A 25,155-nucleotide genomic window follows, 5' to 3' on the forward strand; every position below is an offset into this window, starting at 1 on the left:
GTTGGTTTTTCCGCCAAACGCTGGAAGGTGCGGCGGCCCCTCAGTTGCTGTGGTCTTGCACGGGCTGTGTGCCTGCACCCTGGCCGTGAGGCGGGGCGGGTGTCCACAGGCTTCTGCAGTGGGGCCGCTGTGTCCCCTGTGTAGCTAGGACACGTTCCGTGGGAGGCTGTTTGTGTGAACACTCCATTCCTCCTCAGACCTCCGTGGACTCACAGCTTCTGCCTTCTTCAGGGGCCCCTAGGCCACTCCTGCCATCACGAAATCTGGTGCTTCGTTGTCACTGGCTGGGGCCGTGTCGGGCTGGCCTGTGTGTTCTCCTGATGGGTCTCCATCATCCTAGGAGCACCACCCTTCTCTTTCTCCAGGCAGCCCTGCTTCCTAGGGGTAGAGACGGTCTCCCAGGCCCTCCCAGGGTGTTTCTGGTAAGCAGGTGCCTCATGCCTTTGGACCCTTCCCACGGGGCGGCCTCTGAGCCTGGCATCAGAGCCTGGGGGTCCAGCCCTGTGTGTCCCTCCTCCCTGGGCCCCGACTCCCCTGTTTCTCACCCTGGGCTGAGGACGGGACAGAGCTTTAGTTGAGTGTTTATTTCCTGATGTTTCTTAAATTCATCACAGGCTTTAAGGTCAGTGACTCATGTAGAAGCCTCTCCTTCTCTAAACTGAGGTTGGCACAAGCGTATTGAGGATTGGTTCGTGGGAGAGACTAGATCTTTGTTTCCAATCTTCTGTTTTCCTCAAATGGAAAATTCATTTATGGACCTGTTTTTATCAGTAAATATATATGTAGCCAAACATTAGAGATGAAGATTTTCGATGCTCTAAGATCAAATTAGCAAGAACAAATTTAGTTGATTGTATTTCTCTCTTCCAAGTTTGAATTGGTGTGTGGCCTTTACCCCAGCGGACAGCTGACCGTCCATCAACCTGGAGAGAGGATGCCGCCTGCCGCACCCAAGGCTGCCCTCCTCTCCTGGTCTCTGTCCTTGTCCTCATGGCCACTCCTTGGCCATCACCCCAGGCCTTTGTAAAGTCTTCCAGATTTCAGGATTGTCCTGGTCCCCATTTTTAAGACAATCTTTATGGTTGTTTATAGAAAATATACTCATTTTAGAACTTGGGACGATTAGTAAATGTGACTGGCCATGTCACGAGAGGCTCTAGCACTCTGGTGGGAGGCAGGTGCCTTGCTTGGCTGTGGAGATGGGCAGACATCTGGGGTTTCTTGCGTGGAGAGCCTCTCACGGTTTCAGGTCCTGTGGAGGTAGAGCTGGTTGAGGAGACGAAGTCAGGAAGAGGTGAGAGACTGCGGGTCACAGGACAAGTCCCCGGGGGCTTGGGGGCCGCCTGTAAGCAGGCTGGTCCACTTCCACTAAGAGAGTCTGTTCTACCTTCTGCATTTTGGGCTTGGGGACAGGCAGGTGACAGACGCACTGCATGGTCCCCTTTGGCTCCACCGTACGACCTCAGGTCATGGGGGTGGGCTGAGTCGAGGCCTCACAGTTTGGAGGGGGTGGTGCGTGGAAGGGTCAGGAGGAGGGGTCAGGGTTAATGTGTGCTCCTGAGGCCCTGGGGTCAGGCCTAGGTCCCGGGAGGGGAGGTGATAAGGCCCTGTGGGTGCCCAGCAGATGACCGTTCCTGGACAGAACCGGTTCTGAACTCAGGTTCGGCAGCTCCCCTCTCAAAAATCAACGTTCAAGAGAAAAGTGATGGTGGGAAAAGAGAGGTCGCTTTATTCAGAAAGCCAGCAACCGGGGAAGAGGGTGGACTAATGTCTGGAAGGCCACCGTCCCCGTCCAGGCCAAGCGGGAGGGTCTTAGAGGGGGAGGTGAGGGGAATGGGGAGGGGCCTGCGAGCAGGAGACACGGTGCCCAGGCAGTTGGCTCTATGTCCACGGGACCCTGACAGACTTGCTGGCATCCGTGGCAGGTATTTTTGAATGTGGTCTGGCCTTATCTCTTGGGAGAGACTGGTCCTTCACTCTCAAGGCCAGTGATCTGCAAATCCAAGGAGAGCAGGTTAGTTTGCTGCAGACGGCGACATCGGGCAGCAAGAAGGGGCGCGTCAGCCTGAGGCCAGCTCCCCACTGAGGCCGCGGGAGTGCTGCCGCTAACCCTTGGCTGTGGTGGCCGCGTGGGGCAGGGCTGGGGGTCGGCCACAGGGTTTCCCTTTCTTTTTCTGTTTCCTTGTTTTTCCTTTTTGGGTTTTGTTTGTTTGTTTTGCATAACTTCGAACTTGAGCAAATTGTGAGAGGGGTTTGAGGAGTTTGCGGCTGTCCTTCACCCAGACTCCCTACACACGCCCTTGAGTGGAAGTTGTGGATGCGATGCCTCTGTCCCTGAGCTCTTGGGTGTGTGTTTCTAAAAACAAAGACATTGTCAAAATCAGAAAAGTCATCTTAGTTCAGCTCGTGCATATGTCTCTGTGAGATTTTGCCTGCTGTCCAGTGATGTGCATCAGCAACGGGAGACCTCTGCTCGTGCTTGCGTTCAGCTGCCGAGTCTCTTCCAGTCCTTGAAGCGTCCAGGCTTCCCCTGGGTTGATGCGGGGCGAACACTGGCTTGTCTGCAGACGGTCTGTCTTGTAGACAGCACGTGAACTAACGGGGCGGCAGCTTCAGGAAGCTGTCCCTACAAATGGGTTCCCAGACCTTGGCTGCCGCTCGTCCGCCCCTGACTAGACCGTTTCTCGGTGCGTGTGTTCCAGTGTCTCTTTCCAGTGAGGTTTGTTCCTGCCTCCAGGGTCTTGATGTCTGTGTCCCTTCTGGGGCAGTTGACACTGTGACAGCAGTGGGGGATGGGAGGATGGCAGCCAGATCTCTAGAACCATCCTCACGAAGGGGGGATGGGGGTGGGGTGCACACCGGAGCCGAGGTTCAGTGTGGGAGTGGAGCGAGTGTTCAGAACAGGGCGGAAGGCGGCTTTCCCAGCGTACAGCCAAGACAGGCCCTCATCCCAGAGAACTCACGTTCTCCTGAGCAGCGGGCTGGCTTCAGTCCTGGTGGGACTCAGGTCAGTAGGTAGATAAGGGGGTGGAGGGCTTGAGCCCCCAAGCGAGACGCAGACAGTTGGTGGCACCTGTGCCCGCACCCTAGGAAGCACAGCCTTCCCAGGAGGGTCACACAGGGACCTGCCTCTGCCTGGCCCCACAGACAGCCTCCCACGTCTGCTCGTGTGGAGCGGCGTGGCAGGTGGGGGAGCAGGCCAGGCCGTTGTCCGTCACCTTTACTGATGACCGTGGGCATGGCCTGTGTGGTGTGGTTGAGTCCGACCTTTCCGCACATGCCTCGCTCCCTTGTGTACCCAGAAAGAGAGAGGTGAATGCTGGTTCTGTGAAAATGTGAATAGAAAGCCAAACGGGGGACATACCAGGGATTCTAACCAAAAACATTGTTGTTCAGCTAAACTGACTTTGGAGAGTCTTTGCTGCCAACAAAACCAGTCTGTCCCCAAGACGGCCTTTTTTCTCATTCATCATTTTAAAAGGAACAGGGGGAGGGGTGCTGGGGGAGGTGTTTGTGTCTGGTGGGCGCACAACGCCGAGCGGGTCTTAGGCCAGCGCTGTCCACGTGCGTGTGCTCACGACGGCAGGTCTCGTGTTCTGCGCATGTCATCACGATACAAGAGCAGCCAGGTGTGCAGCTGGAGTTCGTACACGGAGCAGTGTTTCCCACGGCCACTGCTGTCTGAGTGGGGGCCTTTGTGCACACCTGCTCTCTCGCATCGAGCCCTGACGCAGACCGCAGTCCCCCAGGCACGCGGCACCCACACCCCTGCAGGGGTGTGGTGTTCGTCCCTGTGGACAGTGGCAGCTCCGCGAAGTGAAGCTTACGTCTCCGTTAAATACATCCAGCTAAATCTAAATACCATACAGACGCAGCGTCTACCGTTTGTTTGCCTTGAAATTTCCTCCTCGCACCATGTAATGTTCCTGCAAAGCGCGTAAGCTCTGCCGCCGTGTCCCCATCTCTAAGGTGGGGCGGGGTGGCCCCTGCCCTGGGGTTGCTGGGGCCGCGGGGCTTGGAGGTGGTATGTGCCCGTGTAGACCGGTCCCTGGTACCGGTTTTTATTGAAAATACTTCTCCTAATCTGCTGGATGGAACCTCCTTTGTTGCCTGTTCACGCACGTTCCCGTGGATGAATATTGATTATTACCAAAATAGGGCTCCACACCACCTTGTTCCTGCTTTTGTTGACTTAGATTTTAAGCTCTGAGAGAACTTCCTCAGCAGACAGGACTGGAAGGAGCTTTGTGAGGCATGTCACAGCTGTCTCTGCTCTTTTTGAGCCGCCCATCAGAGGTCACAGAGGGGTCTGTCACCCCAGGTTATTTTTAGCAATCAGCGGCAACTTGACTGGGTCGTCCTTCAGGTTTGCCGAGTGCAGGGCTGGGGCCCTTGGGCTCTTGCGGAGCCTCAAGCCGGGGCTGGGGTTGTCATGGAGGCAGGGCTTGTGGCGAGGTGAGTAAGGAGGAAGACCATGGATGCCTGGCGGTTCCCAGGCAGATGGCGCAGATGGATGTTTCAGATTTAAAAGTCGGTTTCAGGGGCGCCTGGGTGGCTCAGTCGGTTAAGCGTCTGCCTTCGGCTCAGGTCATGATCCTGGGATCCTGGGAACGAGCCCCGCATCGGGCTTCCTGCTTGGCGAGGCGTCTGCTTCTCCCTCTGCCTCTGCCTGACACTCTGCCTACTTGTGCTCTCTCTGTCAAATAAATAAAAATTTAAAAATCTTAAAAAAAATAAAAGTCGATTTCACCTCCAGCTGCTCACACCAGAGCTGCCCCCGGGAGGTCAGCGTGTCCAAGGGTTGTGGGCACTGGTCTGGAGGCCGTGGTGTCCATTCTGGTCCCGTGGGCCCCGCTCTGTCCCCTCCCCTGGCGCGCTCCTGCAGTCGGGAGCCTCTGGTGTGCATGTGTCGCCCGCAACACTCGCTCTTGATCAGAAGCTGCGTCTTTTTTATTTGGACCTAGAGTCTGCCTTCCAGGTATCCGGTCTTGAATCGAAATAAATCAATCATGTAAATTGGTGCTTACATTGTATTTTCAGGGTTTGAATACCTTACCAGAGTGAAGTTGTACCAGAAATCGCTGAGCAGCCGCTTTGCAGCGTGTGCAAATGTGGTGTGCTATTTTAATCACCCTGAAAGCAAACACTGTGTTGAGCCCAGGTGATGAGACACGCGTTTGTAGCTGGTGTCATGCAGTGCGCATAAAGACACTGGGGGAGAACTCTCGGTGGTCCCCCCCCCCCCGCCAGCGCATGTCATCTGAGTGTCCCTAGAACCTGGATGCCAGGTTGTGTGTGTGACTGGTGACTGCTCCATCCTGACACCAGACCCTCTCTGTCCACCTGTAGGTATATGGTGCAGTGGCCTGGAGCACGGATCCTGCGTCGCCAGGAGCTGGACGCCTTCCTGGCTCAGGCGCTGTCCCCCAAACTCTATGAGCCTGACCAGCTGCAGGAGCTCAAGGTAATGGACAAGCCTCATTCCTTGTGTTGGGAAGCGTTGCTTCGGACTTCTGTGATGAGGGCTGACCTCACCGGGCAGAGCCGCTCAGAGCGCTAGACTAGAAAACCGAGCTGCAGACTTCGGAGCCTTCAGGGCAAAGGCAGTATCCTTCCCGGTGGTGGAAACGGTCAAGTCTACTTCTGTCCGATAGAGGTTTTCCCTCGTTACCAGGGGGCGTTTACTCTTATTTTCACATCAGGAAGTAAACTTGCTTTTGTTTCAGGTGGGGATCCCGAACCCCAGGGAGGGCTTGGTCTTCAGGATTTTCTCACATCTGGCCAGGATTCTTTTCTCGTTTCGTTCTGTTGTTCCTAATAACAGCATTCGTTTTCTCTAAAAAATAGTCTTGGCCCTCCTCGATTGTAAACCCCTTTAAAAAGCCACTTGAAGAACAGTGTGACGCCATCATCCCTGTGCCCCTTTTGCTTAGCATTTAACATCGTATTCCTTTTAAGTTTTCCTTCCAGTAACTCCTTTTGTTCTTTATTGTTTTGGCAACGTTAATTTTCTCCAAGTGGTCCCCTGATTTTTCGGGGTGCTTATCTTTTCAGTGCACTTGGGTTAGTCGCTGTGTTCGCACAGCTGTACTCGCTTTCTATAATGTCTGTACTAAACTTTAGAAAGTTTAAGACTTTCCAGAGTTAGCTAAATCAGTGGATCTGCCTTTTCTTTTTAATGTACAGGGTTTTTGTTTTTTTTCCTTTGACATAGTTTTTTTTTTGTTTTGTTTTTGTTTTTTAATACTTGGTTTGTAATCAAATAATCTCTTTTGACAAATTGCCTTCACTTTTAGATCTTTTAGCCATTCTTTATGAAGGCATTCTTTCCCTGCAGGGCTGTTTGGGGCTCGCTTTATAGATACTCAGTATTGCACAGTTGGGGCCCAGTCAATGTCTGGTTCCCCTGAATTATTTAGTTATATTCAGTAATTTGGTGTTGAGTGGCCCTCGACTGTGCAGAGCCCTGGGTCACCCGTGGTCGCCCTAGGCTTCTGATGACTTCGACACAAGCTAATAAATAAGACAACAAAACTTAGAACCCACCCCAAATTATATTCTTTACTTTGCAGATCAAGCTTTTCTGTTTGTTAGACAGAAATTATTTCATTTGTAATGTTTTTGAATTTAAGTTTTCGTTCTAGAGTATTTGGCTGGGTGTCCCCAAAAGGCTGGCCCTCAGCGCAGGCTCTCGCTTGCGTGCCCCCGGCTGGTGGTGCCATCAGCTCTGTCTTCGTCCCCAGCCTGTGCTCAGGGGTGTTGTGAATACTTTGACTAGCGTGTGGTGCCATCCCTCTACCTCTACTTCCTGTTTCTCTTATTTAGATTATTACATCAGTATTGACATCCCAGTTCTGAAAATCAGACCGCCAGGTATCAGGTATGCCCACCAAGCCTTACTCACCATCAAGTTGCTTTTCCTCAAAGTTCATCTTCTCTCCCATATCCTTTTCATTTTGGATCAACACACAGGGTGTAACTTTTGAAAGACAGCCACACTCTAAGCTTTCATTTTGGTTCTTTTGAGGTCTTAGTGCTTTCATGGTTTTCTCCTGATCCTTCATCTGAAGCCAGGTGTTTCTAGAGCTGTGTTTAGAAAGACCCATTTTATGTGCAGTGACTTGAGGCCCGCCACTGTCCCTTCGGCTCTTGCTGGTCTGGAGGTCCGCCTTCCCTTCAAGGACGGCCTGCACTGCTGGCACTTCACTCCCAAGCAGCCCAGATTCCGTAGAGCTAGAAGGGGGAAATAGTATTCACTGGGGGGAAAGGTAGTTTTTTGTTTTTTGTTTTTTTTAAGATTGAGGATTCTCTCAGCTATCAGATTGAGAATTGATAGGAATAATCATTATTTAAATGCTACAGAAATCCCTAGGCAAAGCTGAGAGTCCTAAAATTCAGTGATAGAAAAGTTAATTTTTAAATTGGTTTTTCATTTAACCATTAAAATTTGTTATATCGAAAGCAAGGATGATGCTTTTCCATGCAATGCCATTCCACTGTTTGGGATATAGTCAACTCTTGATTTTGGTAGTTGTCTTAGGGGCCTCTGTCCAGTTTGTGGATTGCCCAGACCCTATTTTTTTTCTCCCATTTTTGTCCATTCTATGCTTTTTAGAATAAAAAGGAGAAAAGTAAAAGACCCAATTCTGACTTTGGCCTCTCGTTGGCTTTTCTGATGGGAGGTTTGGTGGGGAAAGATGTTGAAAGCATTAATTTAGAATGACTTTGTAAGAGTGCTTGTGTGTGGGTGCTCAGTCTGCCCACCGTGACCGTGAACAGCTGCGTGTCCGGCGTGGCTCCTCGCAGACGTGGTCTACAGGGATCAACGGCCCTTGTTTTCCCTGCTGTATTTTTAGGTGCTTCTCTTAGGCTACCCGCATGAAGGTAGTGGAGAAGGTAAATCAGTGCTGACCCTGTGCCTGGAGGAAGGCGGGGAAAGGGTCAGGAGAAGGACTTTTGTACAGGCTCAATATTTATCCAGTTTCTTTCTCCCCTGCTCTTGATGTCCTTATAATTGCTTTAAATTCTTGTAACAGTTTCGCCTACTCAGTGCAGAACATAAAAGATGGAGGAGGAGGAGCTCTACGACTGGATCAGGCCCCTGTGGCGCCTGCAAGAGTCAGGGTGCGTGCAGGTGACATGGCCAATCAGAGGACGGGTCTGCGGCCCAGCAGAGAGGTGCTGGGCGGGGCAGCCTCACTGGCATTTGGTTCTTGAGCTAATTGGGCAGAGATTGAATTCCGTATTTGTATTTCCTATAAAGTCAGAGAATTGTGTCACTTTCTCTAGTTGAGGGACTTTGGATACTGCTGACGATTTTCTCTTCCTGGGTGTAAGAGAGTGAGGCTGGGATGCCACCGTCGCAGCTACACCCACGACCCAGGGATCAGACTCCGGTGCTGCCGATGACCGGTGTCAGGACCCCGAGCGCCCTGTGACTCCGTGTCCCACTCTGTGAAGTGGAGTGCTAGGAGAGGTGTGTGTATCGCACAGTGGTCGAGACGTAAACGAGAGAATGCACGTGACAGTGCGCACAGCGGTACCCGATACGTACGTGTCACGGTCCCTGTAGGTGTTACGTAGCGTTATTTGTATAATTAGCACGTAGGGAAAGAAATACAAAACACTGTGTGAAGTAATTTAGAAAACTGTTTGGACCAGGCAAGATCTGCACGGCAGTTGAGATTTTATTTACATTATTTAAACAGCGTTTATTTTGAGAATTTTTTCTGTGAAATTATGGTAGTTGTTGTTAGTAAAACTAAATGACTTGATAATCATTTTTGAAACCCATGCAAACGGTTCTTTCACTGATGGTGAGTCTTTTTAGAATAAGTAGATATGTGTGTGGGTGAGGCTGACTCCCCACACCTCCTGTCAGCTGCCCGGGAGAGCCCTCCATGTCTGCCCGCCGGGCGGCGGGGGCTCCGTCCTGCACGTGAGGGGTGGCATGTGCACGTGGCCACCACCGGGGACTGGGCGCTGGCAGCAGCTTCCCCAGAAGGCACTGCTGCCCTGCGGGACAACACTGGCCACCCCTGGCTTCCCCATGGTCCCCTCGCTGCGAGGCCACGTTCCCAGGGTCAGCTTTCCAGGAGGAAACGCTCCCACTTTCTGCTTCGAGACTCTCAGAGGAGAAGGGACTTTTCCACTTCAAATGAATTCTTTCTCCATTTTGTTCCTCTCTTTCTGTGTTTTCTGCTCATAAATATAAAAATGCACCCAGTCCCATCATGCAGCCCTGCCTGCCCTCAGCCGAGCGTGGTATCCCTCCCAGTGAGGCTGGAGGCTCCAGAGAAGCCGCTCCCAAAGCCGGGGCCGGCGGGCTAGGCTGTGGGCATGGACAGGCTTTTCCAGGTTTGGAAAAATCCAAAACACAGAGGTTGGAAAACGGCGTTAGCTGATTGTGGGGATGTTGGCACGAAATGGCAGATGCTCATAAATTCATCATTATCTGGCACGGGCATGACCTTTTTCCTTTTTAATGAAAAGCCAGGGCACCTGCCACTTTTAGGCACTTAGTGGGTGCCCCGTAAAGAATGCATTCTTGGGACACCATCACCTTAGAAAGTAAGCATGCAGGGCAGGAAGACAGAAGCCAGGCAGTGAGAGCTCGGTTCTGGATAATCCACAAACCAGGTCCTTCGTAGACAGACGATCAAGAGTTGACTGTATCTGTCAGTGTTCCTTGCCCAGCGCACCAGGTGTGAGCAGAGGGGGCGGCAGCACCAGCGGGGGGGGCCAGGAGAGATAGTCTGCATGGTCCAGACACAGTGTTTTTGTTGTTGTGTTCTCCATTTATAAGCTATCCATTTCTCCCGAAACATTTGACAGTCTCATTAATGAGTTGCTATCTAAAACATTAACATATAAAATGATATAAACATGAAGTACAGGTTTTAGAATGAAATTATACTGAGTACTTTTTTAATATAATGACTTGAAAAATGTAGAATCTTACTAGAATGTTCCTTGTTATAATCTTTCTGTTCCTACGTTGGCAGCATGTAGGATCTGCAGTGTGACTTGTTGTCATGCGTGAGTTGTGGACTTCCTGAGCGCTAAGGAGACTCCTGGTAGTCTGTTACTGTGTGGCGTCAGCCACAGCGCGGTCTCACTGTGCGCTGGTACAACGCTTTACAGTTCCACATTGAAATAAGCAGTATGTTTATACAGCGGTGTCTTAAACGTAAATCCGTTAAGTAACATAAAAAGTCTGTGCTCAGATAGGCCAGCGCTAGGGTCACTGTGCTTAGGGGCGTTTGGTGGAGGGGTGTCCACGTTAACCGTGGAGAGCTGTAGTTAGACGCTGCGAGAAGCGGGGCCTGTCGTGCTCTTACTCCACGGAAATCACTCTTTTCCATTTAAAGATTGAGAACCTCGACCCCCGAGGCATTCAGCTGTCAGCTCTCTTCATGAGTGGTGTGGACATGGCCCTGTTTGCGAACGACGCGTGTGGCCAGCCGGTGCCCTGGGAGCACTGCTGCCCTTGGATGTATTTTGATGGGAAGCTCTTCCAGTCCAAGCTCCTCAAAGCAAGCCGGGAAAAGACCCCACTCATCGACCTCTGTGATGGTCAGGTCAGTTGCGGGGAACGTCGGTGGGGGGCAGGGAGGAGGGGCGGGCCGCCTCAAACCAGGATGCAGGAACGTGCGCCGGCTCCTGAGCCCGGGCCAGCCCCGCGTGTGCGTGAGTGACCGTGCAGGCCGCGGGCGCCGAGCTCTGGATGTAGAGGCGGCGTGCTGTACCCACCTGAGCACTCAGTCACCGGACGCTGAACCTTGCTCCTGGGGGTCGTACGGGGCTGGGTTTCTACCGGCCCCTGGCCACATCTCTGTCACAGCTCCATACGCTGCCTTGTTTGTGTGTGTTTCTGTTGCCAGACGTCTCGATGGACATATGTTGCTCACTCACATTGTCCTCGCGGCCGCAGCACTCTAACAGCCTGAACAGTGCACGTGACACACGGGCTTTCTCCACAAGGCACATCCCACAGCCTGGCACTTAGGGACACGAGCCGGCACGCAGCACGATGCTCGGGCCCATTTCAAACAGCAGAATCACCCACAGAAACACAGAAACGTGGCACTAAGTAGACGGTGTAAAATCTGCAACAGGATGGCAGAGCCCTGGTGGCACCTCCCACCTCACCCTGCTCTGCACGGGTCTGCGGACCGCCACGAGAAGGTCACGAGCACTGATTCGGGGTTACAGATACATTTCAGCAGTAGGTGAATCCACAGACGTGGAACTCGTGGATAAGGAGGGATCATGCTTGTGTGAAATCCTGGTTTAAGCATAAGGTGAAGTCGGCCGTCAGGTGATCTTGTCCCGTTGCACGAAAGAGGCTCACGTTTGCTTCAGGCTTCTAACTACGTATTCTCCCCGAGCCACCGTGGCTCCCAAGTCAGCCTCAGTCTAAAGACAGATTCATGGGGTGCGCGGGTTTTCAGAGCCTCGGATCAAGAATTGGGGTTGCTGTATGTCTTTATGTATTTATTAACAAAAGACACTCCAGGCGAATGTTGTAGGTGTTTTTTCACGGTGAATTTGACGCACATGAGCAGTGTTGGGCGCGTTTGTGTGGGTGACGTTACCCTCTGCGATGTGACCCCCTCGGGCAGCTTCCTGTCCCACCCCAGCGCGGCCACTGTGTCTCAGTGTGCTCGGTATCATGCGCAGCACGCGCCGGCCTGAGCGCCAGTCCGTGGGCGCTGTCTGCGCTGCAGCGTGACCTGTCTGGACTCAGCCGCTGGTTTCCAGAACCAAAACACTTTCAATGAAGAACTCCTGTAGTAAATGGTTTTTGCCTGGAAATAAGCCAAGAAAGCCGGGGTTTAAGTTGATGTTTGTCTGGGATCGAGGTCATGGGAGCGAGAGGGATCTGTTCATTGCGTTTTCAGTCTTGCTTGCCTTCCGTATGAAGTGTGGCTACGCAGACCGTGACTTGTGGGAAGTATGCAGACGTGTCCTGGCAGTTGGCGTGTCTCCCTCTGTCCTGTCCGTTCCAATTCAAGTGAAGCCTGTGAGCCACGTTTTCACGTGCCGGCACTTGACTTGCAGGCCGAGCAAGCTGCCAAGGTGGAAAAGATGCGGCAGAGCATCCTGGAAGGGCTGAACCTCTCCCGGCAGAGCCACCCACTTCCCTTCCCGCCGCCTGCGGCGCTGCCTTTCTACCCTGCCTCCGTGTACCCCCGGCACTTCGGGCCCGTCCCCCCGGCTCAGGGCCGAGGGCGGGGCTTTGCAGGTGAGTGTGCAGGCGCTTCCGGGAGGGCCCGGCGGTGTGGGGGGACAGGCGCACATGCCATGTGCACCACGTGTAGCCCCGTGGTGGTCCATGTCTTGCTGTGCTGGGAACTGGTAATTAATCGTCAGGCTTATGATGAAGTTTGCAGCACCAGCTTTTCAGGAGTGACCAGTGCAGACTCGACTCCCGAAGCCGTGATGAGGAGGGGAGAGAGGGAAATACAACCTGCTGCAGAGATCAGGTGTTAGGGTTGGTCGGCTCATGTCTGGGGTGCCAGAGGAGTCCTCTCCGCCAAGGCCGCCCTCCCCTCCCCCTCCCCCCCCCCCAGCCAGTGGCTGAGCCCCTGTGGTTGACAGTTCAGAGTTATTCCAGTGCTGGTGCGGGGGGCTGGGAGACCCCCCTTCCTGGCAGCTGATGGTGTGGGAGCAGCAGCTGAAGGAGACGGGGTCGCTCTGCCCAGAAGTCCACCGGCGGCTCCCCCCGAACCTGCTCCTCATGGCTTCTCCGTCTCTCTCCACCCGGGTCCCACAGGAGTCTGTGGCTTTGGAGGCCCCTATGGGGAGACTGTAGCGACAGGCGCTTACCGTGCCTTCCGAGTGGCAACGGCAGCGGGGCACTGCGGAGCCTTCTCCGGCGGTGACAGCAGCAGGACTAGCAAGTCGCAGGGTGGTAATTATGCCATGCCTTCTCCTAGAGCTTCGCTGCCCCGCCTGGCCCCCCTCTGCTGTCCCGGCCCGGCACCGCATCCTTTCCGCTAGGCCCGCTCCAGCCCCCTCCACCCCCAGGTCTCTGCCTTGCAGCGGGGCCATCGGGTGTCCACGTGGCCCTGTGCGCCCGGCCCCAGCATCGCCTCCTGTCCTGGGACAGGCTGCCTGACGGTGCCCGTTGGTGGGCTGCTCCCCGGCGAGAGAGGACGAGCTGGTGTAGAAGGTTCCGAGGCCGTAGCAGAACTCCTGGCACAAAAACTTTCCACAGACTGTTTCATAGGAAACATTTTTAAAGAAAGTTCTAATACCACATATATAAATGAGTTTATTTTAAATTCCCTTTGCTTCTCTTCTTGTATGTGTTAGTCTTACAAGAGAGAAAAAAGTCTTAACATTTAGTTTTGAAATAACGTCTTGTGATTTTGCTGTAATTAGAGCTTGTGACTCGTAGCTTTGTCACATGTCCTATATTTTGGGACTGCAGAGTTAGACCCGGCCATCCCATCCACATTACAGGGCTCTTCAGATACATTTTTGAGTAACTTTAGGACAGGCAAGTCTTCCTCTCCTGCCCAGGAATGTTTTTCCAGCTCAGCTCCTTGGGGCTGGAGGGAGAGCTCTTCTGGAGCAGAAAAGACTCGCAGGCCAGCGCAGCGCCCCCTACCCCCCCACAGGGCTCTGGGGCCATTTCTCCCCCTCACCGGCCCCGCATGCCCCTCTCCTGCCTCCCACCGGCGCTTTTCTTCCTGCCCACGCCATGCAACGTGCAGTGACTCGTGCTCTCTGCTTCACCATTGGCTTCAGCTCCGTGCACCCCTTGTCTGGACACTCATGTCAGTGTGCAGTTGGGATACAATTCTGGGTGGGCTGGTGGCTGTGGACACTGTGGGGTCAGAAGTAGTTTCTTGAGGGGCGCCTGGGTGGCTCAGTCGGTTAAGCGACTGCCTTCAGCTCAGGTCATGATCCTGGAGTCCCGGGATCGAGTCCCACATCGGGCTCCCTGCTCAGCGGGGAGTCTGCTTCTCCCTCTGACCCTCCTCCCTCTCATGCTCTCTCTCTCTCATTCGCTCTCTCTCAAATAAATAAATAAAATCTTAAAAAAAAAAAGTAGTTGTTTCTTGGGCTGAAATGGCAAGAGGAACCTGTTTCATAACTTCCCCCAAATTGTGTCTGGAGCTCAGCTCTGCATTGTCTAGTGGAGTAACCGTCGGCCACCGTGGCTCTTGAGCACTTGACCTGGGCTCGTCCAAGCTGAGCTGGGCCCTAAACACAATATACACATCCAATTTTAGACCTAACATAGAAAAAAGAAAACAATATCTAATTAGTACTTTTTATATTGATTACACATTGAAATAATACTATTTGGGATATATTGGGTCAAATAAAACATTATCAAAACCTATTTCATCTGTTTTTGTATTTTTTCAGTGTGGCTGTTAGGAATGTGAGGCTTGTCGTAGATCTGCCTGTGGGGCAGTGCTGTGTGGCAGCTAACTGTCATGTCGAACACCTGGATGATGGAGAGTGTGTTAGAACCCATTCCATCTGCCAGGAAATAAGCAGCCTGAGGTTCTGTTCTGTTTGGTTTTTATCAGAAGTTTTGCTGTCAGTTAGTTGAGAATTTTCTTAGTTTAGTCAGAAAACCTTAGAAAATGCAGGCTATATGTAGCTAATAGAAGTTAATGAATACAGTGGATGTTTGTGACCCCACGTGAAGGAATTCTAATTTAACAATACAGTGAGAAATAACAGCCACGTTTACTGGTTAACTTCTGTAATGTTTGGTGAAGGCAGGAGACTTGGAAGCAGTTACGGGAAGAGAAAACATTGAGTTTGCAGGTGTCCACCTTGGTGGTGAAGGGGGTTCCTGAGCACCCAGTGGCAGCACTTTGTTGAACCTATTTCAGGCTAAAAGCCTTGCACAGTTGCATTTGTAGCTTGTTTCAATTGCCATGAGTTCTATGAATAGCCAACATGTTTGCTTACTCTCAGGTGTATTTTTAACAACAGTTAAAACCATTAAAATCAAATGATGTGCACATAGATACTTTACGTAATAAATAAGTCTTCACAAAACAAGGGAAGGGGGTTTTATATGAAACGTAAACCACAATTGAAAAGAAGTTGCTTGCTTGTTTTTGCTATTTTTAATTCTGTGATTGTCAAGATCTGTTCTGTTTTTTCTGCAGGAATCCAGCCGATACCTTCTCAGGGAGGGAAGCTAGAGATAGCAGGGACTGTGGTCGGCCACTGGGCTGGGAGCAGACGGGGCCGCGGGAGCCGCGGGCCCTTCCCCCTACAGGTGGTTTCTGTTGGAGGACCAGCGAGAGGGTAGGTTCTGAAAACGTGTTTGTATTAATAAGAAAACAGCCTCTTCTTTCAGTTATGACTGTACTAGGAACATTTTTATATCATTAGATACATTCTTTGATGTCACTGTTTGTGGTTACAAAGGATTCCATTATATGTAGTATTATGTAGTTGTTTTAACCATTATTAAATAATTATCCACACATTATTCAATTAACCGTTTTTCAATATTCAAAAAAAGTAACATTTTTGAAGTGTATTGTTTTTCAAATTGAATGCACTGGATATGGACCAAAACAATAAGATTGATTTCTTGGAATGTTGGGATAAACCCGTGCTGTGGCACAAGTCTACCGCGTGAGATGGACGTCATTTTAAATGTCTTAGCTGTCTCAGCAGATTCAAGCCTGTGTGCTTCTGTCCTCTTTTATCCATTCAGGCGTCCAAGGGGAGTTATTTCCACCCCGGTGATCAGAACGTTTGGAAGAGGTGGACGGTACTACGGCAGAGGCTATAAAAACCAGGGTGTGATTCAGGTAATCCGCAGCTCGGGGCGGTGGCGCACCCCGAGGGCCCGGTCTCGCGGGCTAGTCCTTCGGTGCCTGGGTCTAGACGGGGAGTGCTGGGGTGTTTCTGTCGCTGTCGAGTGTGCATCTAACACAGTGGTGGCGCGAGGCGTGACCCCTCAGCCCAGTTGGGCCGCCGTTGTCATCGGTGCCGAAGAGTATGGTCTCCTGGTCACAGCTGCACGGGGGATGTTCCAGGGCTGTCAGTGGCGTTTATGTTCTAAAACATTATTTAGGTAAATAGCAGTTAGGGTTTAAGAAGAAAACTGAAATCTTTTTCTTCTCCTGGACCATCTTGGCTAGCTTGTGAGGGGACAGAGTCATGTACATTTCTCCATGAAAAGAGCTGGAGTTTCGTCCCGCTTTGGCTGTTACCACTTTAGAACCTGGATCCTGATGAATTTCCCCTTGAGAAGGATCTTTTAGAAATGCCAGTCAGTCTACTTCTTGAGTTACAACATTTAATCAAAGTGTGCATTTCTGTCCATGCTGCAACGTGCAAACCTCAGGACTCCTGGGACTCACATACTAATAACCCACGCACGGAAATTTAATTGGCCAAGAGAAACTAAAATGCCTGCCTTTACCAGCTGACCTCAGCATCTTAAAAACTTCTGTTTTGTTTGTTTTAAGATTTTTATTGTAGAGAGAGAGTGAGTCGGGGGGAGGGGCAGAGGGAGAGAGAATCTCAAGCAGACTCCCCGCTGAGCGTGGAGCCCGATGTGGGGCTGGATCTCAGGACCCATGAGATCGTGACCTGAGCTGAAACCAAGAGTCAGACACTCAACCAACTGAGCCACCAGGCGCCCCAGAAACTTCTGTTTTGATGAAATCTAGCGAGTCAGGTACAAAGGCAGCCCCCTCCCTAGAAGCAGGGCCCAGTCTGCAGTGCAGCATCCCCCGGGGTGGGGGGTGGGCTCTGCTCACTTTGGCCCCCCAGCCCCACCCCGACCTCCCTCTGCTTTCAGAAACGCCCCTCTGAGTGGAAGGCACTCAGCCTCTGAATCAGGTTGACGAGAGGGAGGGGAAGCCGCCCTTGCTGTGCTCCAGCCCAGAGCCTGTCCTGTGCAGAAGCCCGCGTGCTGCTGCCGGCCCTGCTGGCTACGGGGCCTTTGTATAAAACACAGACACCAGAGCCACACAGGACAGCTGTGTGCCGTAGCTTCTTCCTTGTCTCCGTGGGGTGCCCATGTTCTTCAGAGTCCCTGGATCCGCTGGCTTCCCTCCCTCCCTGCTTGTTTCCTTCACTTTGTTGGAGGACGGATGACGCGGTGTGTCACCCACAGACTTCCTGCGTCTGGCCGCGTGTGTGCTGAGGGGGCGGCCCCCGTGACCCGGCCTCCTCTGTCTTGCGTCCTGGGAGTGGGTCTGTCCCGGTGCCAAGGCTGAGGTGGACCTGTGTGCTTCTGTCGGGCTACGTGTCTGCGTGTCAGGACCTGTTGTCAAGACGTGCCGCTGACCGGATCCACGCAGTCACCGGAAACTGCAGAAGGAAGACATTCTTGTTCCATCGTTTCTTTTTTTGTTATTACTGGGGTATTTTTATAAAGAGAAGCTTCTTCCCCTCGCCTCCTGTTTGGTACCTGAGTATGACAGCCCTTGCAGGACAGACCCTTGCCCACCCTGGCGTGGGCCCTCGTGTGGCGTCTGGTCTGCGGCAGCTTCCTTTGCAGGTATCGCCTGGCCCAGCAGAACCACCACATTTCTCTGAGTTCCTTGGGCTCTTTAGTGGGAAATGGCATTTCAAGACCACAGTCTGGGTGCCCGTGGACCCCGATGCCATGGGGTCGGTTACTGTTCCTCGTGCACTGTGTGCACACGCCTGGACATGCAGTCCTGTTTCTTTGTGCAGAAACACACACATGACATGCGTGCTTTTTATTGCGTTTTTTTAAGATACAATCCTCATGAATTCACACTCCTGTTTATAATTTAAACCAAGGGCTTTTACTGTCACAGGACTTCTGTTGAATCTCTTCCTTTCCTCACACCGAATCACTGTTTCTGGACTTTTCCTGTGACCGGGGCTAGAGGAAGTACGTGAACTCGAATGTACCGTGCGCACACAGACACGCGTGTGTATGCCGCTGCTTTTCTTCGGTGAAATACCTCAGGGGTTTATATGGACTCTTCTAATTCAAATTTAAGACTTTGGAAATTTGACCTAAACTTTACCGTTGGTATCTATGTGTCTCTTCTTCCACCGCGAGAACCCGGGCATGATTGAGTTAGAGTGCCCCCGGACTTGTCATTGGCTTTGTCCCAGCTGCACGCACAGTGGCTCCGTCCCCTGGCGCTCGCGTTTCTGATGGTAGCTGTGCTGTCACTGATCGCGTCGTCCCGGCACACAGCCTTGACCTGCTGCCCCACCGCGGCCTATCTCCTCGGCTTCTGTGGAAGCGTGTCCTCTGTCCACCAGCGCTGTCCCTCGAGGCTCTCCTCAGCACACTTCACAGGGAGGGCCCAGTGGAAACGAGGGCACGTTTGAAAGCACTTTGCTTTCCTAACAATCAAAAGCGGTGGCTCTTACCTCCCCTTCAGGTGTCTCATGCACGTTCTGTCATTTTCTTCTGTCATAAAGCTTTACGTCAAAGACTAATAATAAAAGAATTGTGTTTCCCTTGGAAGTCATTTGGGGTTTTGGCCCAAATGCCCAAATTGTTTTTGTTTCTCTGCCAAGGTTTAGTGATGCACCCCGCTGCTGGTCGTTCTGGGTTGGTGCTCTCAGCACACAACGTGCTCTTTCTAAACGCAGTTTCAGATCTTGTCTTACATCAGAAAGTTTTCTTGGATTACTGGTTTTTCATTTCTCTTGTTTTTCCTTCCTGGCTTTCATCTCTGGCATTCCTGTGGAGCTCGTCCCGTGTCTGTTGTCGGTGTTTGGCATGTTCTCCGCTCCCTGGAGGTCTTCTTTTGAGACAGAATTCACCTGCTTCAGGTGGACAGTGCAGTCTGTTCTTACTGTCATGCAGCAACCCTGCTAATTCCCGAACATTCACCACCCCAAGAAGAAAGCCCTTACTCAGGAGCAGCCACGTCCCAGCCCCTGGCAGCCACGGATCTGCTTTCCGTGGCTGTGCTCTGTGTGCGTGTCCCGGAAGGGCACTGTTGCAGCGCCAGCACGTCGCTCCGTTTGTTGCTGCGTGACGCTCCACCGGGGGACGGGGCACATCTTGTGTATCCATTTCTCAGCTGATGGACATTTAGGCTGTTTTCACTGTTTTGGCTGTTATGAGTAATGCTGCTGTGAGCATCTGTGTATAGGTTCGGGTTTTCCCCAGCGTTACTGAGATGTCAGTGGTATATAGCATGGTATTAGTCCCAGGCGTACATACTGCAGAGTGATCGCTGCAGTAAGTCTAGTTAACCTGCATCACCTCGAATAGTTACAAAAACGTATTTTCTTGTGATGAGAACTTTTGGTATCTCTCTTAGCAGCTTTCAGATACGCACTATTGTTCACTACCGCCTTTGCCTTCAGGTGTTTGCATGGACAGACGTCCCATTCCTCTGGGGGTGATTCCTGGGACCTGTGGGCATTCTGCATTCATGCACTTGAGGAACGGCCAGACTCTCTGCGGCGGCTGCAGTTTTCCCTTCCCGCTAGCCGCGCACGAGGGTCTGCGTTTCTCCGTGCCCTCGCCAGCGCCACTTACTGTCCATACTTGAGTTTAGCTGTCTGGCTGGGTATCTCATTGTGGTTTGACTTGCATTTCCGATTTTAAGCTTTTCTTCCTTTTTGCCATCTTCATGTATTACGATGTTCACTTGCTGTTGTGTTTCCCTAGTTGGGTCTTCGTTTCCGGCGCCGTCGTTGTTTCTGTTTTGGACCTCCCCTCTGTCTCCCACCTCCCCTCCGGGCTTTCTTGGTCTGCTCCGTGCTGCTCCTCTGGGTCGGGTGCTGGAGCCGAGGCACGGCGGCCCGCAGGGGTGCGGTTCCTTCCCTGGTGTTCTTACGCTGTGTTCTGACGGCTCCACCTCGGTGCTTCCTGTTGCTCGTTTTTAGGTGGCATCAGTGTTCTTGCCCCTTGAGAAGCAGATAGTGAAGGGCAGCTGGCCTGCGAGCGTCTGTGGCCCGTCTGTCTTGTTGGTGTTGCAGCCGCCCGGGAGGGTCGAGTGTCAGCGGGCGGAGGAAGCAGTGCCGCCCTGTGCTCGGGGTGCCCTTCGGGGGGGGCATGTAGTGGCCAAGGCTTATGGGAAGACTTGGCTGTAGAAAGAGGGCACGTCTGTTTCTGAACAGGTGCAGTCAGCACGCCTGCTCCCTCCGCTGGCATCGTCTGTACCTGCCCCCGTGGTCTCCAGACAGTGACTGTGGGGAGCCCCCAGCCAGCCGGCCCCCGCCGCCGGCCCTGGCGACCCTGCTGCACGTGTCTCTCTAGTGGAAGGGGGCTTTTCCCTCAGAGAGTGAGGGCTCGGAGGTTGGAAAGCTTTGATGTTACCTTTTTCCCCGCTTTGCCCTCTTATACTTTTGTATTAATTATTTTTCTTAAGGTTCCAACAAAATGACAGTAGTATTGACTTGTGGAAAAGCTCACATTCGTATTTCTGAACTCTAAAGTGAGAAGACCCATGGGAATGGAGCCCAGAGGGGAACCAACCCAGGAACCACCAGCATGCGAGATGGCGTGCCGGAGGCGAGGGCGACGGGCACCTCCAGCCCCACTTGGCTGAGCAGGGAGGGCCTTTTTTTCAACCAGGCAGACACCCTGGTTTTCAGAGTAGGGAAGACTGGAGACCAGACACGCTGCTGTCTTGGGTCGAAAGGGAAGGAATGCAGAGCTGGGAGATCTGTAGGCAGTTTTCGGGTTCTGGGTCTCAGTTTCTTCACTGAAAGATGACCATTTGAAGGCAAAGACCATTAAGGTTTTCTTCGGCAATGTGTCTGCCTCTGACAGCGGTTCTCAGCCCTGGTGATGTCGCCCCCCTGAGGGCCATTGGCTTATTTGGGGGACATTGTTGATCAGCACAGCTCAACCTGCAGGTGCTTCTGGCTTCTAATGGGCAGAGGCCAGTGATGCCCACCACTCTGTAGCACACAAGACAGCCCATGGCAGAACGATCAGGTCCAAGATGTCACGGTGCCAGGCTGAGAAACCCATGGTATAAGATGTAAGCACCTGGAAGATCTCGGGCTGTCTTCCTTGTCTTTCAGGACATGAGCTGAATCACTCTAAAAGTTCATATTTTTCCAGAATTACTTTTAAATCTGTTAAGAGGAGCAGAGAGACCCGTTCAGAAGAGATAAGTCACAAACATATGTGGCGATTATCAGCTTAGACTTATTTCTTGTTGGGTTGTTCAGAGAGGACTTAGGTTTGCCTCCATTTCCCAGTAGAAATGGGCCTCCCACAGACCGTGACAGGCAGACGTGTTAGTTGGTGAACATTTGGGGGAGTCGTAGTCTGAAATTTCAGACAGGATTTATTGAGGGGCGGTGTTAAGGTAGAACTGGTACTGCCCAGAAGGATGAGGTAGAGCTCAAGTGGGGCTCTCCGGCATGGCCAGGATATTAGCTACAGAGAAGTGGAGGGAAGGGGTCCCAGCATGAACCTGCTGAGACAAGCTCCTGCCAGTGGCAGGTCAGTCAGAAATAAGACAGAGTGTATTAGAGTGTAGACTATAGAGGCACAGACTAGAGAGAGTGTGGAGTGTAGACAGTGTAGACTGTCGAGGATGTGCGCACACGAGAGTGTGTAGAGCGTGCGGACTGCTGCGTGAGGTACAGAGCAGAGTGGGCAGGTGTGTGTGCTCTGCAGGTGCTAGAACGTAGGCTCGGGTGTGGAGTACATAGAGCATGCAGACTGCGTGAGGTACAGAGCAGAGTGGGCAGGTGTGTGTGCTCTGCAGGTGCTAGAACGTAGGCTCGGGTGTGGAGTACATGGAGCATGCAGACGGCGTGAGGTACAGAGCAGAGTGGGCAGGTGTGTGTGCTCTGCAGGTGCTAGAACGTAGGCTCGGGTGTGGAGTACATGGAGCATGCAGACTGCGTGAGGTACAGAGCAGAGTGGGTCGGTGTGTGTGCTCTGCAGGTGCTAGAACGTAGGCTCGGGTGTGGAGTACATGGAGCATGCAGACTGCGTGAGGTACAGAGCAGAGTGGGCAGGTGTGTGTGCTCTGCAGGTGCTAGAACGTAGGCTCGGGTGTGGAGTACATGGAGCATGCAGACGGCGTGAGGTACAGAGCAGAGTGGGCAGGTGTGTGTGCTCTGCAGGTGCTAGAACGTAGGCTCGGGTGTGGAGTACATGGAGCATGCAGACTGCGTGAGGTACAGAGCAGAGTGGGTCGGTGTGTGTGCTCTGCAGGTGCTAGAACGTAGGCTCGGGTGTGGAGTACATAGAGCATGCAGACGGCGTGAGGTACAGAGCAGAGTGGGCAGGTGTGTGTGCTCTGCAGGTGCTAGAACGTAGGCTCGGGTGTGGAGTACATAGAGCATGCAGACTGCGTGAGGTACAGAGCAGAGTGGGCAGGTGTGTGTGCTCTGCAGGTGCTAGAGAACGTAGGCTCGGGTGTGGAGTACATGGAGCATGCAGACTGCGTGAGGTACAGAGCAGAGTGGGCAGGTGTGTGTGCTCTGCAGGTGCTAGAACGTAGGCTCGGGTGTGGAGTACATACAGCATGCAGACTGCGTGAGGTACAGAGCAGAGTGGGCAGGTGTGTGTGCTCTGCAGGTGCTAGAGAACGTAGGCTCGGGTGTGGAGTACATGGAGCATGCAGACTATGAACCTGTACAGTGTGCGGACTGTGTAGACAGACTGCGGAGAACACAGACTGGAGTGTATGGAGAGAAGGGGAGAGAGTGCGCAGGTGCACAGGGAGCGTAGAGAGGACGGGCTGTCCAGCCCACGGAGTACGTAAGGGCAGCGAGCACACACCGTGAAGAGCACACCCGTGCCGTGCATTCCGCTGTTGAATCTGAGGCAGGCGGTGTCAGGCCTTGGTAGGCATTCCTTTTCTCCCACTGTTCATCAAAGCTGCTTTATTGCTTGTTGTCCTTGATTTTGACCAGGGCAAGCCTCCTTATGCTGCTTCAGCGGAAGAAGTGGCCAAAGAACTGAAGTCAAGATCCGGGGAATCCAAGTCGTCCGCCGTGTCTTCAGATGGGTCCCTGGCTGAAAACGGAGCGGTGGCTGAGGAGAAGCCTGCTGCCCAGATGAACGGGAGCGCAGGCGACGCCAGGGCCCCCAGCCACTCGGAAAGTGCCTTGAACAATGACTCTAAGACGTGCAATACAAATCCTCACTTAAATGCACTAAGTACAGACAGTGCTTGCCGCAGAGCTGATGCTCTGGAGGCTGCTGTCTTAAAGAAAGAAGAGTAAACTTATTTTTTATAGAGGGTGAAGGATGCTGGAAGGGTAGGATTCAGGAATATCTGGAGAGAAAGAGAGCCTACAGTTATGTACATTTTTTCCTTTCCGTAAGAGAAAAATGAGGACTTTGGAAATTCGGATCCCTCTTTGATATCAGAGATTTAAACAACACATTTTTAGTTTTAACCAGTTGTAGTCAAAATGCTACAATAAAACAAAAAGAGAGAAAGAAAATGAAGAGCATTTGACTCCCACACTTAAAATGAAGTACACACACAGTTTAAACTGGTTATGACAAAAGCCTATAGTTGTGTTTCTTGAACTATAAAGAAAACAAATTCTGGCAGTCTTTAAGTATATATAGCTTAAATATCATTTTTAGCATTTGGCACCATATGTATGCCATTATCTTTGATTTTGCATTACTGTTCACAAGAAAGCTTTGTCTAAGGCTTTGATTTTATGATTATGAAAGAAATAAGGCACACCACGGTTTTTCTTTCTTACTTAAATCTCATCACTGTTGATGTGGTTCTTTTGTGTTAAAAAAAAAAGTGCAACTATCAAAACTAAAAAATTATAGAGTAATATTGCCGTTCTGCTGATTTTAAATATGCAGTACATCATACTTACTTTACAAGCAAGTTAAATGGAGATAAAGTTGAAATCATAGAAGATGCAAATGACCTTTCAAAATCAACACAATGTGTTCTGAAACTTTTCGTGACTTAATACCATGCATCTGTGATCAATGAACTATGTGGTTTTGATCGGACGTAGACCATTAGTGCTACTACTTGAGCTAACCTTCTGCATGGTTCATAATTTTTAAAGTGTGTAGTTAATATTATGCATGTTATTGTCCTTCCATTCTTACCAGTATGTGCCCATTTGCAAAACAAAATGCTAATAATCAGTAATAGTCCTATAAAAGATGTTAACTCTGTTTAGTCATTGACTGATCTTGCTCTAACCTTAAAATTTTGTGATTATTGACCTCTGTTGCATTTATTCTAAAAACCCCCCAAAAATTATCTAGCTGTTTCAAATATCAACATTACCCTGGTGTATTCACTGCTGTATGCATTATTGTTCTTTGTTGCTGTTTTATGCCTTCATATTAGCAAAATATGAAATTCTGTGAAAAACAAAAAAAAATCCCTTTGATCTTAAAAAAAACAAAAAAAAAACAACCTCCCCTTCTGTAGCAGGAAACAAATTGCTTGTTCTTGAGAACTTTCCCATCAAGAATTTAGTAGAAGCAGGTATACTTATATCATTTTGATGTTTTTGTTACTGTTTCCAAACAATGTACTTTGAAATCAGAATCACTTCTTATTCGTTTTCATATAATTCTCCTGATGCTCTTCATCACACATTAGTGATCAGAAATGAGATGTAATTCCCCAATCCCTGCCCGCGAGACCTGAGTAGGATCTTACTGTAAGTTGAAGGGAGTTCTGCCCTAACTCATGGATTGTGCAAGAATGAACTGCTGTTGGGTCTGACTGATTGTAGGTGGGTTGTGGAGTGCTGTACCGAAGGCTATTGAATGCAACTTACAATGCTTAATAAAAATCTTTATTCTTTTAGTATAAACACGGCGTGGCTTCCAGATTCCGCCGGGACCGCGGCGGGGGCGCCCGGGGTGGGGGCGCAAGCCCCGCCGACGACACACACACCGGGCCGGTCCTCGGACCGCAGACTGGGGGCGCCCGGGGGCTCGGGGTGGGGTGGGGGTCCGAGCCCCGCCGACGACACACACACCGGGCCGGTCCTCGGACCGCAGACTGGGGGCGCCCGGGGGCTCGGGGTGGGGTGGGGTGGGGGTCCGAGCCCCGCCGACGGCACACACACACCGGGCCGGTCCTCGGACCGCAGACTGGGGGCGCCCGGGGGCTCGGGGTGGGGTGGGGGTCCGAGCCCCGCCGACGACACACACCCCGGGCCGGTTCTCGGACCGCAGACTGGGGGGCGCCCGGGGCTCGAGGTGGGGTGGGGGTCCGAGCCCCG

At 51.8% G+C, this 25,155-nt stretch overlaps 1 protein-coding gene across 3 annotated transcripts in view; it reads left to right on the plus strand.

Moving 5' to 3' along the window:
• Positions 1–24,741, plus strand: part of FAM120A (family with sequence similarity 120 member A) — a 93,832-nt gene extending 69,091 nt beyond the window's left edge. Inside the window, exons 12-18 of one of the 3 annotated variants that reach the window (XM_036113721.2) lie at positions 5,350–5,464; positions 10,371–10,580; positions 12,064–12,247; positions 12,779–12,913; positions 15,147–15,288; positions 15,707–15,803; positions 22,840–24,741. In XM_036113721.2, coding sequence (XP_035969614.1) covers positions 5,350–5,464; positions 10,371–10,580; positions 12,064–12,247; positions 12,779–12,913; positions 15,147–15,288; positions 15,707–15,803; positions 22,840–23,151 — 1,195 coding nt within the window. In that variant the 3' untranslated portion in view covers positions 23,152–24,741. Of the gene's footprint in view, positions 1–5,349; positions 5,465–10,370; positions 10,581–12,063; positions 12,248–12,778; positions 12,917–15,146; positions 15,289–15,706; positions 15,804–22,839 lie in introns of all 3 variants that reach the window. The other 2 variants (XM_036113719.2, XM_036113722.2) reach the window with 2 other exon arrangements.
• Positions 24,742–25,155: the final 414 nt, after the last annotated feature.

This window comes from Halichoerus grypus, chromosome 14 (genome assembly GCF_964656455.1).
Source record: "Halichoerus grypus chromosome 14, mHalGry1.hap1.1, whole genome shotgun sequence".
Classification (NCBI taxonomy): Eukaryota; Metazoa; Chordata; class Mammalia; order Carnivora; family Phocidae; genus Halichoerus; species Halichoerus grypus.